At 42.7% G+C, this 12,828-nt stretch overlaps 1 protein-coding gene across 3 annotated transcripts in view; it reads left to right on the top strand.

Moving 5' to 3' along the window:
- The window catches only part of mppe1 (metallophosphoesterase 1), a 46,465-nt gene that overhangs the window by 18,324 nt on the left and 15,313 nt on the right, over positions 1 to 12,828 (top strand). For all 3 annotated transcript variants that reach the window (XM_048528990.2, XM_048528989.2, XM_048528988.2), the window contains 2 exons: positions 2,662 to 2,742; positions 8,246 to 8,354. In XM_048528990.2, coding sequence (XP_048384947.1) covers positions 2,662 to 2,742; positions 8,246 to 8,354 — 190 coding nt within the window. The remainder of the gene's footprint in view (positions 1 to 2,661; positions 2,743 to 8,245; positions 8,355 to 12,828) is intronic.

Genomic DNA, 12,828 nt, shown 5'->3' with positions numbered 1-12,828 from the left:
GCATCTTCTGTCATCCTTTGGACCCTGAGTACTGACAGCCTTTAGTGAAATCCTAAAAATGGTACAAAGCCCTTCGATTTGTCTCAAATAAATCGAAACTGTGTTGTAGTTTGGATTTGTAAAGTCTTACAAAGAACTTGGAAGTTTTTTTGTGTGATCTTCGGCACAAACTTACTCTCCAGAAATGTGATTCTCCAAACCCGTTGAAATGTATTGCAGACTGAATTTCGGCTGTTTTTACTCAAGTTCTTCAGTAACTTTCAATCCTGTGAGTTTATTTACCCCACTGCAGAATTCAGAAGCAGGGTGGAGCTTTACATTCTCCAACTGTGTTATTCATTTTGAATTTGTAATTTGCTTTTCTTCCTCTGTGACAATCAGCCCCACTTTATGAAGTCCCACGTCATGAACTGGGAATAAGTATAGCACACTGCACTTTGAGAGGTGTATTAGCTATGTGATGATGCTGTCACTCATTTTGTCCTTGTTTTTTTTTGAAAAGAGCTGTAAAGGCACAGGCGCCAAGCTGCCAACTGGATGCGGCTTAAGAAAGCAAAGTGTGAGGCCTTTAGTTTGTTTTTAAAGAAGTTGAAACAATGGAAGGCTCTCAAAGACCAGGCTTTCTAGTTTATTTTAGCATTGGCAGTCAGAAACTGTTTGGGGTCTCAGAAGAGCTGGGAGCTTCAGTGAATGATTCCTAGCTGCTACTTTATCTGAAATCACTCTTGATGTTGTTTCCTTCTGGATTGGAGAACTGCATGTAAGAATCTGTGTCTGAATTTGCCTTTTTGCCAAGGGTTGTGTTTGTGGGATTTTGCTATATTGGAACAGTTAATTTGTAACAAGTTTTCCAATAGCTAAGATTTTCTAAATTCTTCTTTCTTTTATTTATATTTTAACTACAGTGTTCAAATAAATTCTGCTTTGTTTAATGTCGTGTAGTTTGACCAGTCATATCACATCTGGAATCTGCATTTCACATCTACCTTTAAAATAAGAAAAGTTAGTGTCTGAACTGCCCTCTGAAGCCATTCTGAAGGGGTCTGGTCTGGTCCATAACAAACTGGGACAAAATCGTCCAGGATCAGGATCTATAATTCCAAGTTTGGTTAAGGATTGCTGGACTCAAAGGTGACAATTGGTAGATGTTAGTGTCTTTTGTTTCGGAGTATTGAATTCGGTTGATTTAAACGGGGTATGCCCATGTGTAGTAATGGCTCTTTCGGACACTAAGAATTTTCTGGGGGTTGAATAAGTGACTTTGGGGGTTTTACAAAAAGTGAGCAAGGCTAAACTATTGGAATTTGCAGACAGGCTGGAGTTGGGGTCGCCCGGGTCTATGAGGAAAAAGGAGGCATTTGCAGCAATAGTTTCATATTTTAAATGATCAGAAATGCCATTGAAATCTTTGGAAGTGGTTAAAATTCAATTGTAAATGAAGCAGCTTAAATTAGAGGCAAAAGAAAAGGAAAGAATAGTGCTGGCAGAACATAGGAGGTGTGGTTAGTAAGTTTGCAGATGACCTTAAAATTGGAGGTGTAGTGGACAGTGAAGAAGGTTACCCCAGAGTACAATGGGATCTTGATCAGATGGGCCGATGGGCTGAGGATTGACAGATGGAGTTTAATTTGAATAAATGTGAGGTGCTGCATTTTGGAAAGGCAAACCAGGGCAGGACTTATACACTTAATGGTAAGGTCCTGGGGAGTGTTGCTGAACAAAGAGACCTTGGAGAGCATCGTACCTTGAAAGTGGAGTCGCAGATAGACAGGATAGTGATAATGGCATTTGGTATGCTTGCCTTTATTGGTCAATGCATTGAGTATAGGAGTTGGGAGGTGATGTTGTGGCTATTACAGGACATTGGTTAGGCCACTTCTGGAATACCACAATCTGGTGTCCCTGCTATAGGAAGGATGTTGTGAAACTTGAACGTGTTCAGAAAAGATTTACAAGGATGTTGCCAGGATCTGTAGGGAGAGGCTGAATAGGCTGGGGCTATTTTCCCTGGAGCGTCGGAGGATGAGGGGTGACCTTATAGAAGTTTATAAAATCATGAGGGGAATGGATAGGTTGAATAGTCAAGATCTTTTCTCTGGGGTGGGTGAGTGCAGAACTAGAGGGCACAGGTTTAAGGTGGGAGGGGAAAGATTTAAAGGGACCTAAGGGGGAACTTTTTAATGCAGAGTGCAGTGTGTGTAAGGAATGAGTTGCAGAAGAGGTGGTGGAGGCTGGTACAATTATACAACATTTAAAAGGCATCTTGATGTGTATATGAATAGGAAGAGTTGAGAGCCAAATACTAGCAAACGGGACTAGATTTATCTAGGATATCTGGTTGGCATGAACAAGTTGGACCAAAGGGTCTGGTTACATCTCTATTACTCTTAAGCTTGGACTATTGATATTGAATGTGAGAGAGTCAAGACTTCGCTGTGAAAGATGTGTTTCTTTAATGATATTCTTGTGATGGTAACTGCTGTAAGGACTTAACTGTATTCATTTTGTAATTACCTGATTTTTTTTTAAGTGATAAATACGCTGTCTTTTAACACTGCTTTGTTAATTTTTGTTGTGAGGATATTTTAGCTTGAAAAACACTTGTTGAGCTTTTCTTTTAGTAAATCTGAGTCATTTAATTTTTTAACTTCCTTTTTTCAGAATGGACTGGTATAAACTGCAGAGGTTTGAGGGAGTGTTTAACTTCACTTCTGCAAAAGTGGTGACTAGGAAAGGAGTAAAGTAAGTGAATTCTGTTTTCACTCACTGTAAAGGGAACTTCACACGTTTCCTGCGTCTTGGTGCTTTGAAAGATTTAAGAAAGAGTCACTACTCCAATGGGATACTGAGGGGGCTGATGGGGGAAGATGGTCCCAATTTGACTCGCTATGGTTTAGAACATGAGATAGTACAGTGTGGAGCTGGAGGAACACGGCAGGCCAGGCAGTGTCAGAGGAGCAGGAAAGTTGAGACCCTTCATCCAGAGCCTCCAAAAACTGTTGACTTTACAGATCCTCAAGTACACACTCTCAGCAATGCGCCGGCACCTTCTGGCACTAGAAAATATCCCTCATGGTTTGGAACATGGTGACTTTGAAGAAATAAGAATGGCTCTGGTGTCCCTCATGCATCCCCCCCACACACCTCCAACCACTCCCTGGACTCTGAGGAGACTGCTGCTTAAGAATGTAAATGTCACGATCCTTTGAAAGTGTGGTCTAACAAATAGATAGCTATTTTGATACTACAGAATGCAGCTGGACTTTGTTTAGTTTAGGAATAATGTCATACTTGGACATGTTCCTTTTGCCTATAAAGTCCGGATCCCTCAGTGCATGTGAATATATGTAGCTTCTACCAGCTGAAAGTGAGGTACTTTGCTTAATTCTAAAGTGTCTGCTCACAAAGGCACGATATTCCTTGGTGTGTTAGCCATGATAATAACTTGACCCATCAGTGTTGCCAATGAGCAGAGGCATTCAGTCACTCTTATGGGTTAGAAATGCTGACAGAGTGAAAATGAAAACTGATAACCCCTTAGTGGACAGGTGACAAGTAGGCCGCTCAGTCCCTTTACCTTCACTAAAATTATGACTGATCTGATCTCTCCATGTTCTTGCTTGTTTCTGATAACGTTTAAGCCCCTTATCAATAATTTATTGACCTCCGACTTACAAATGTTCAAATACTTTGCTTCTACCATCTTTTTGAACTGAAGAGAGTCTGAAAGAAAACCTCTCCTCACCTCTGCCTTCAGTGGGTGAATGTTAATTTTTAAACAGTGACTCCTGGAAACTGCAGGGGATGGGCACATTAGAGATGTGGAGGTTATTCAGAGAAAAGATCCTGTCTGTCCTAGATAAGTATGTACCTGTCAGGCAGGGAGGAAGCTGTAGAGCACGGGAGCCGTGGTTTACGAAGGAGGTGGAATCTCTGGTCAAGAGGAAGAAGAAGGCTTATGTTAGGATGAGATGTGAAGGCTCAGTTAGGGCACTTGAGGGCTACGAGGTAGCCAGGAAAGACCTAAAGAGAGAGCTCAGAAGAGCCAGGAGGAGACATGAGAAGTTGTTGGCGGATAGCATCAGGGTAAACCCTAAGGCTTTCTATAGGTATTTAAGGAATAAAAGAATGACGAAAGTAAGATTAGGGCCAATCAAGGATAGTAGTGGTAAGTTGTGTGTGGAGTCAGAGGAGATAGGGGAAGCGCTAAATGAATATTTTTCAACAGTATTCACTCTAGAAAATGACAATGTTGTCGAGGAGAATACTGAGATACAGGAAGAGGTATTAGAAATCCTACAGAGGGTGGAGATAGATAAGTCCCCTGGGCTGGATGGGATTTATCCTAGGATCCTCTGGGACGCCAGGGAGGAGATTGCCGAGCCTTTGACATTGATCTTTAACTCGTCATTGTCTACAGGAATAGTGCCAGATGACTGGAGGATAGCAAATGTGGTTCCCCTGTTCAAGAAGGGGAGTAGAGACAACCCTGGTAATTATAGACCTGTGAGCCTTACCTCATTTGTTGGTAAAGTGTTGGAAATGGTTATAAGGGATAGGATTTATAATCATCTAGAAAAGAATAAATTGATTAGGGATAGTCAACACGGTTTTGTGAAGGGTAGGTCATGCCTCATAAACCTTATTGAGTTCTTCGAGAAGGTGACCAAACAGGTAGATAAGAGTAAACTGGTTGATGTGGTGTATATGGATTTCAGCAAGGCGTTCGATAAGATTACCCACAGTAGGCTATTGTACAAAATGCAGAGGAATGGGATTGTGGGACATATAGCAGTTTGGATCGGAAATTGGCTTCCTGAAAGAAGACAGAGGGTGGTAATTGATGGGAAATGTTCATCCTGGAGACCAGTTACTAGTGGTGTACCACAAGGGTCGGTGTTGGGTCCACTGCTGTTTGTCATTTTTACAAATGATCTGGATGAGGGCGTAGAAGGATGGGTTAGTAAATTTGCAGATGACACTAAGGTCGGTGGAGTTGTGGATAGTGACGAAGGATGTTGTAGGTTGCAGAGAGACATAGATAAGCTGCAGAGCTGGGCTGAGAGGTGGCAAATGGAGTTTAATGCAGACAAGTGTGAGGAGTTGCACTTTGGTAAGAGTACCGGAAGGCAAAGTACTGGGCTAATGGTAAGATTCTTGGCAGTGTAGATGAGCAGAGAGATCTCGGTGTCCATGTACTCAGATCCTTGAAAGTTGCCACCCAGGTTGACAGGGCTGTTAAGAAGGCATACAAGTGTTTTAGCTTTTATTAATAGAGGGATCGAGTTCCGGAACCAAGAGGTTATGCTGCAGTTGTACAAAACTCTGGTGCGGCCGCACTTGGAGTATTGTGTACAGTTCTGGTCACCGCATTATAAGAAGGATGTGGAAGCTTTGGAAAGGGTGCAGAGGAGATTTACTAGGATGTTGCCTGGTATGGAGGGAAGGTCTTATGAGGAAAGGCTGAGGGACTTGAGGCTGTTTTCATTAGAGAGAAGAAGGTCGAGAGGTGACTTAATTGAGACATATAAAATAATCAGAGGGTTAGATAGGGTGGATAGGGAGAGCCTTTTTCCTAGGTTGGTGACGGCGAGCACGAGGGGGCATAGCTTTAAATTGAGGGGTGAGAGATATAGGACAGATGTCAGAGGTAGTTTCTTTATTCAGAGACTAGTAAGGGAATGGAACGCTTTGCCTGCAATGGTAGTAGATTCGCCAACTTTAGGTACGTTTAAGTCGTCATTGGACAAGCATATGGACGTACATGGAATAGTGTAGGTTAGATGGGCTTGAGATCGGTATGACGGGTCGGCACAACATCAAGGGCCTCAGGGCCTGTACTGTGCTGTAATGTTCTATGTTCTGTGTTCCTTGTTGTAGATTCAACAGCGAGAACAACTGTGCTCCCTGTCATGACACCAAGTCACCCTTTCTTTACACATGCATAGCGCTTGACACTGGTCCAGCTTTCTCAGAGTGAACAGAACCTCTGACACTCCTGTTTATATCTGTCAGTCGGGGCTCCCTGATTTGACCAGATTAATGGGGAACTCATATTCTGTCCTGAGGAAGGGTCACGAGCCTGAAACGTTAACTCTGTTTTCTCCTTCACAGATGCTGCCAGGCCTGCTGAGCTTTTCCAGCAACTTTTGTTTTTGCTCCTGATTTACAGCATCCGCAGTTTTTTCGATTTTAACTCACATTCTGTGTCTACCTGGATGACATGGACTAGCCGTATAAATACAGTGAGTACAAGAGCAGGTCAGAGGCTAAGAGTCCTGGTGCAAGTAACTTATCTCTTGACTCCCCAAAGCCTATCCACCATCTACGAGGAACAATTCAAGAGTGTGTTAGGAAATTCCCCACAACCTGGATGGGTACAGTGCCAAATGTATACAAGAGGCTTGATGTAGTCCAGGACAAAGTAGCCCACTTGACTGGCACCTTGTCTGCTACCTTCAATATCCACTCCCTCTACTATTGATGCTCAGTACCATCTACAAGATGAACTATGGAAAGTCACCTTTGACGGCACCACCTATATCCATGATCTTTATCACCAAAAGGACAAGGACAACACATACATGGAAACAACGCCACTTGCAAGTTCCCCTCCAAGCTGAACACTACCCTGACTTGGAAATATATTGCAGCTCTTTCAATGCCACTGGGTCAAAATCCTGCATCTTCCCTTATGCCACAGTGGGCGTATCCTGCTCTGTAGGGACTGCAGTGATTCTCAAAAAGGATTCAATCTTTCTGGGGCAGTTGGGACCAAATGATAAATACTGGTGTAGCCACCAACACCCCCTCACATCCTAAAAATACATCCTAAAAAATAATTCCAGAACAAACTGAAAATTAGAAATGAAGAAATGAATGGTTTGCTCCACAAAATACCTCGGTTTAATTAATTTCAGAAAGATGCAAAGAAACAATATCAGTAACCCCCAGCAAAAGAAAACATTGTATTTGTTTTACTAAGGTGTTTCCGATGAATCCTTTCATTGACAGAAACAGCCCTTCTCTTAATTAAATTGAGACTTGCTGGGATTCTTTCACAAAGGCTTTTGATGGAGCACTGTCTCCATACTGTAAATAAAGACAGCACGCCACAAAAGAGAACTTCTGAAATAACTCGACAGAGACCGGTATCCTGTCACCAAGTCACCCTTTATTTACACATGCCTAGTACTTGACACTGGTCCAGTTTCCTCAGAGCCAGCTCTCAGAGTGAGCAGAACCTCTGATACTCCTGTTTATATCTGTCAGCCAGGGCTCCCTGATTGGACCAGATTAACACTCCAACCGGGGAGCTCGTCTTCTGTGCCCACTTGGATGACATCATTACAGTCACTACACCTTACAAACCCTGTGTGACCATCCTTGCACCCTGAGGCTTCCCGAGCATTCCTACTGAGGCAGAATAAATGCAGGGGAAGGGGAAAAGAGGTGGGGAATGGGGCGAGCTGGATTACTCTTCAGAAGCCGATGGGCTGATTGGCTTTCTATGCTGAATTATTCTCTGATTATATGCCAAATCGGAGCACAAAGATAAACTGCTGAATGAGAATATTCAAACTTTGAATTCTATGAAGTAAAAGCAGGACGTAATGGCCTAGTGGTATTATCGCTGGACTATTAATCCAGCAACCCAGATAATGTTCTGAGGACCCTGCTTCAAATCCTGCCATGGCAGATGGTGGAATTTGAATTCACTAAAAAATATCTGGAATTAAGAGTTTAATGATGGCCATAAATGCATTGTCGAGTGTCGGGAAAAACCCATCAGGTTCACTAATGTCCTTTAGGGAAGGAAACTGCCATCCTTACCTGGTCTGGCCTGCATGTGACTCCAGACCAAAGCAATGCAGTCGACTCTTAACTGCCCCCTGGGCAGTTAGGGATGGGCAATAAATGCTGCCTGGTCAGCGATGCCCGCATCCTGTGAACAAATAAAAAAAATTGTTGGAGTAACATTTTAGGCTGATTGAGACTGCTTCAGTGGGCCTGAACTGAGAAGCGGATGTGGTAACATGACCGCTGATGGATCGATGGAAGCGTCAGGTAGATGTAAAATGGGAAATTCAGTCAGGCTGTAATTGAGGTCTGTGATTGTTTTTGGGCTAAAATAGATCTGGCTCAGAGCAAACAGTGTTCTGGCAGACTTCTGAATGTCTGAGGAAGTCAGCCTATTAAGAACGGAGTACTGAGGAGTTATTCTGCTGTTTGTGTGTGTTTGCAGCTTTGTTCTGGTGAATAGCATTGCTTTGCAAGGAGATGGGTGTTCCATCTGCACAAAAGTAGAAAATGATCTTCAGCAACTGTCTTTGGCGTTAAACTGCTCCCAACAGGCAAGTAAAACACTTTTGGCAAAATAACCATGATGTCAGATGATGCTAATTGAAAGGGATATTCCAGTTTTCCAACGTACTGCACCGTGAGTTGTTTCAATCTGAAAAGCACTGCCTGAAAAAGCAGATTGATTAGTCACTTCCAGGAGCCACTTGGATAACCATTTAAAAGGGGGTGGTTGGGGGGTGGTAGTGCTGGTTGGATGCGATGTAATTAATCTCATCGATCTGGAGGGGTGGTGGGAACCTGAGGAAAGAGAAACAGCAATAGAAATGAAAGACAGAAAAGTAAGAGGCAAAAGTGAAAGGCAGAAAATATGTGGGAATAAAACAAATGGGACTACATTGCAAAAATAATGCTAAGAGGTTAAGAAGTTGAGTGTGAAGGCTTTGTGTCATAATGCGGAAATGCATGTCGCAACAAAAGATCGACGAACTAGCAGCTCAAGTAGATATACACCGTTCTAATAAAGTTGCGATGAAGGAGATCTGCCCGCAAGGTGACCAAGATTGGGAGCTGTATATCCAGCTGTACTCATTATTTAAATGGACAGACAAAAGGGAAGGAAGGCGACATGGCATTGTTTGTGAAGGAGATCAATGCAAAACTGAGCAATATTGGCTCAGAAAGTCATGATGTATGAATCTGTTTGGATAGGAAACACAAAGGGGCAGTAAAAATTATTTGGGTGTTGTCTACATGCCCTCAAACTGTAGTGGTGATGTTATTGAAGGCAATAAACAAGAAATCAGAGATGCATACATCAAGAGAACTGTAACAATGGGTGACTTTAATTTACATATGCATCAGATAAGCTAAGGTAGTAATGATACTGTGTAGGAGGATTTCCTGGAGTGTGTATGTGGTGTTTTTATACAACAATACCTTAAAGAACTAATCGGAGCATGAGCTATTATTCTAGATTGTCTTGTTATCTGTACAGTGACCTGTGGGCCTACAGTGCAGTGAGAAAGGATCCATTAATAATCTTGTGTACAGTCCCTTGTGGAAGAGCAACAATTATATAAATGACTTGAATAAGGGAACTGAATACAGCATTTCCAAGTTTGCTGCTGACATAAAACTTGGTGAAGTTATGAGGAGGATGCAAGGAGACTTCAAGATGATTTAAGATAACTTGAGTGTATGTGGGTAAATGTATGGCAATGCAGTGTAACGTGGCTACATGTGAAATTATACACTTTGGTGTGAAAACAGAAAGGAAGAGTGTTATTTCAATGGTGACAAATTGGGAAATGTGGGTGCACAAAGGGATCTGGGTGTCTGGGTGTAAACAGGCAGGTGCAGTATTCAGTTTGGAAAGTACATGGCATATTGGCCTTCAATGTAAGAGGACTTGAGTTCAGAAGTAGGGATGTCTTACTGCAGATGTACAGGAGGTAGGTGAGACTGCACCTGGAATACAGCATGCAGTTTCGGTTTTCCTACTCGAGAGAGGATATACTTACCATAGAGCAAGTGTAGCAGAGGTTCACTAAGTTGGTGTCAGGGATGGGCAAGACTGTCCTACGGGGAAAGATTAGTTCAATAGGCCAGTATTCACCACAGTTTAGAAGGATGAGAGTGGATCTGGTTGAAACATATACAGTTCGAACAGGACTGGACAGATTAGATTCAGGGAGGATGTTTCCTCTGGCTGGTGGGTCTAGAAGCAGGGCACACAGTCTCAGGTTATGAGGTGGACCATTTAGGAGTGAGGTGAGAAAATGTTTCACATACCTATGAACTTCTCTGCCACACATGGGCAGCGGAGGCTGAGACACTGAATATATTCAAAAAACAGATTAATCATTTATTTTATTGTTTAAAAGCTTCAAATGTTAGAGGAAGAAAGTGGAGAAAATGGCATTGAGATAGAGGATAGCACAGCAGGCTCAAAGTTTCTGTGAAAGGGCTGAATGGCCTCCTGTGCTGTATAATTCCATTATTGTCTCAAACTGCAATTCCCAATCAGTGTACACCATTTACTTTCAATTCTAGCCTGATACGCATTCAATGATTAATATCTGCATTTCTGGTGGTGATGTAATCGATTTGATTCATTGATTTTTGCAACATTTAAGAGAGGATGTTTAGTTCAAGTAAAACCTCACATTATTTTCTCATCTGGTGAAGGTGGTTTTGTGGTGCTTTATCTCCTCTTAAACTCTCTATTACTTCTGATACGTTTCACCCTCTCATCTTTTCCTTTAGGCCTAATGTCAGTATCTTCTCAATTAGCTTACATTTCGTCCACTGGTCGCATAGAATCATAGACATAGTACGGCATGGAAACAGATCCTTCAGTCCAACTTGTCCATGCTGACCAGATATCCCAAATTAATCCAGTCCCATTTGCCAGAATCTGGCCCATATCTCTTTAAACCCTTCCTATTCATCCAGATGCCTTTTAAATATTGTAATTGTGCCAACCATCACCACTTCCTCTGGCAGCTCATTCCACACATGCACCACCCTCTTTTGAAGAAGTTGCCCCTTAGATCCTTTATACATCTTTCCTCTCTTACCTTAAACCTGTGCGCTCTAATTCTGGACTCCTCTTCCCAGGGGAGAAGTCCTTGTCTAATCAGCCTATCTGTGCCCCTCATGAATTTATAAATCCCTACAAGGTCACCCCTCAGCCTCTGACACTCCAGGGAAAATAGCCCCAACCTATTCAGCCTCTCCCTATAGCTCAAACCCTCCAACCCTGGCAACGTCCTTGTAAATCTTTTCTGAACACTTTCAAGTTTCACAACATCCTTCCCATAGCAGGGAGACCATAATTGAATGCATTATTTCAAAAGTGGCCTAACCAATGTCCTGTACAGCTGCAACATGATATCTAAACTCTTATGCTCAGTCACTGATCAATAAAGGCAAGCATTCCAAATGCCTTCTTCACTATCCTATCTACCTGTGACTCTACTTTCAATGAACTATGAACTGCACTCCAAGGTCTCTTTGTTCAGCAACACTCCCCAGGGCCATACTATTAAATGTATAAGCCCTGCCCTGATTTGCCTTCCCAAAATGCCGCACCTCACATTTATCCAAATTAAACTCCAGCTGCCATTCTTCGGCTCTTTGGCCCATTGGCCCATCCGATCAAGGTCCCATTGTACACTGAAGTAACCTTCTTTGCTAATAAAATGTGAGGCTGGATGAACACAGCAGGCCAAGCAGCATCTCAGGAGCACAAAAGCTGACGTTTCGGGCCTAGACCCTTCATCAGACATCCTCTCTGATGAAGGGTCTAGGCCCGAAACGTCAGCTTTTGTGCTCCTGAGATGCTGCTTGGCCTGCTGTGTTCATCCAGCCTCACATTTTATTATCTTGGAATTCTCCAGCATCTGCAGTTCCCATTATCTCTAACCTTCTTTGCTATCCACTGCGCCTCCAACTTTGGTGTCATCTGCAAACTTACTAACCATATCTCCTATATTCACACCCAAATCAATTATATAAATGACGAAAAGCAGTGAACCCAACACCACTTCTTGTGGTACTCTGTTGATCACAGGCCTCCAGTTTGAAAAGCAACTTTTCATCACCACCTTCTGTCTCCTACCTTTGAGCCAGTTGTGTATCCAAATGGCTAGTCCTCCCCCTATTCCTTGTGGTCTAACCTTGCTAACCAGTCTACATTGCAGAATCTTGTCGAATGCCTTACTGAAGTCGATATAGGATCATGTCCATCACTCTGCCTTCACCAATCCTCTTTGTTAGTTGTTCTAAAAACTCAGTTGAGTTAGTGAAACGCAATTTCCCACGCACGAAGCCATGTTGACTGTCCCTGATCAGTCCTTGCCTTTCCAAATGCATGTAAACCCTGTCTTCCCCATACTCACCCCTAGCATGCTATCCATCCCCTGTTTCTCTGTACTTCACAAACCTTCTAAGACTGACATGAGGAGAAATTTCTTTACCCCGAGATGATGAGCCTGTGGAATTCACTACACAGAAAGTGGTTGAAGCTAAAACATTGTAATTTTGAGAAGGAGGTAGATATAGCCCTTGTTACTAAAGGGTTTAGGGTAATGAGCTCAATGATCAGCTGTGATCATATTGATTGGCAGAACAGGTTCAAAGGGTGGAAAGGCATAATCCTGCTCCTGCCTTGTATGTTTTCATATTAGCAGCAAAATGTGGTGCGATTTAGAAGAAAATACAATGGTGGGCAAATCCAGGGTCACAAGTGATGAACAAGATGTGATTGCCAGAAGGGTTACATACATAGATAACATACATAGAACATTACAGCACAGTACAGGCCCTGAGGCCTTCGATGTTGTGCTGACCTGTCATACCAATCTGAAGCCCATGTAACCTACACTATTCCATGTACGTCCATATGCTTGTCCAATGATGATTGAAATTTAACCTCAAGTTGGCGAATCTACTACCGTTGCAGGCAAAGCGTTCCATTCCCGTACTACTCTGAGTAAAGAAATCACTCTGACATCTGTCCTA

Source organism: Stegostoma tigrinum, chromosome 5 (genome assembly GCF_030684315.1).
Source record: "Stegostoma tigrinum isolate sSteTig4 chromosome 5, sSteTig4.hap1, whole genome shotgun sequence".
Taxonomy (NCBI): domain Eukaryota; kingdom Metazoa; phylum Chordata; class Chondrichthyes; order Orectolobiformes; family Stegostomatidae; genus Stegostoma; species Stegostoma tigrinum.
The sequence above is the reverse complement of the archived record's forward strand: the minus strand, read 5'-3'. Positions and strand labels throughout refer to the sequence as shown.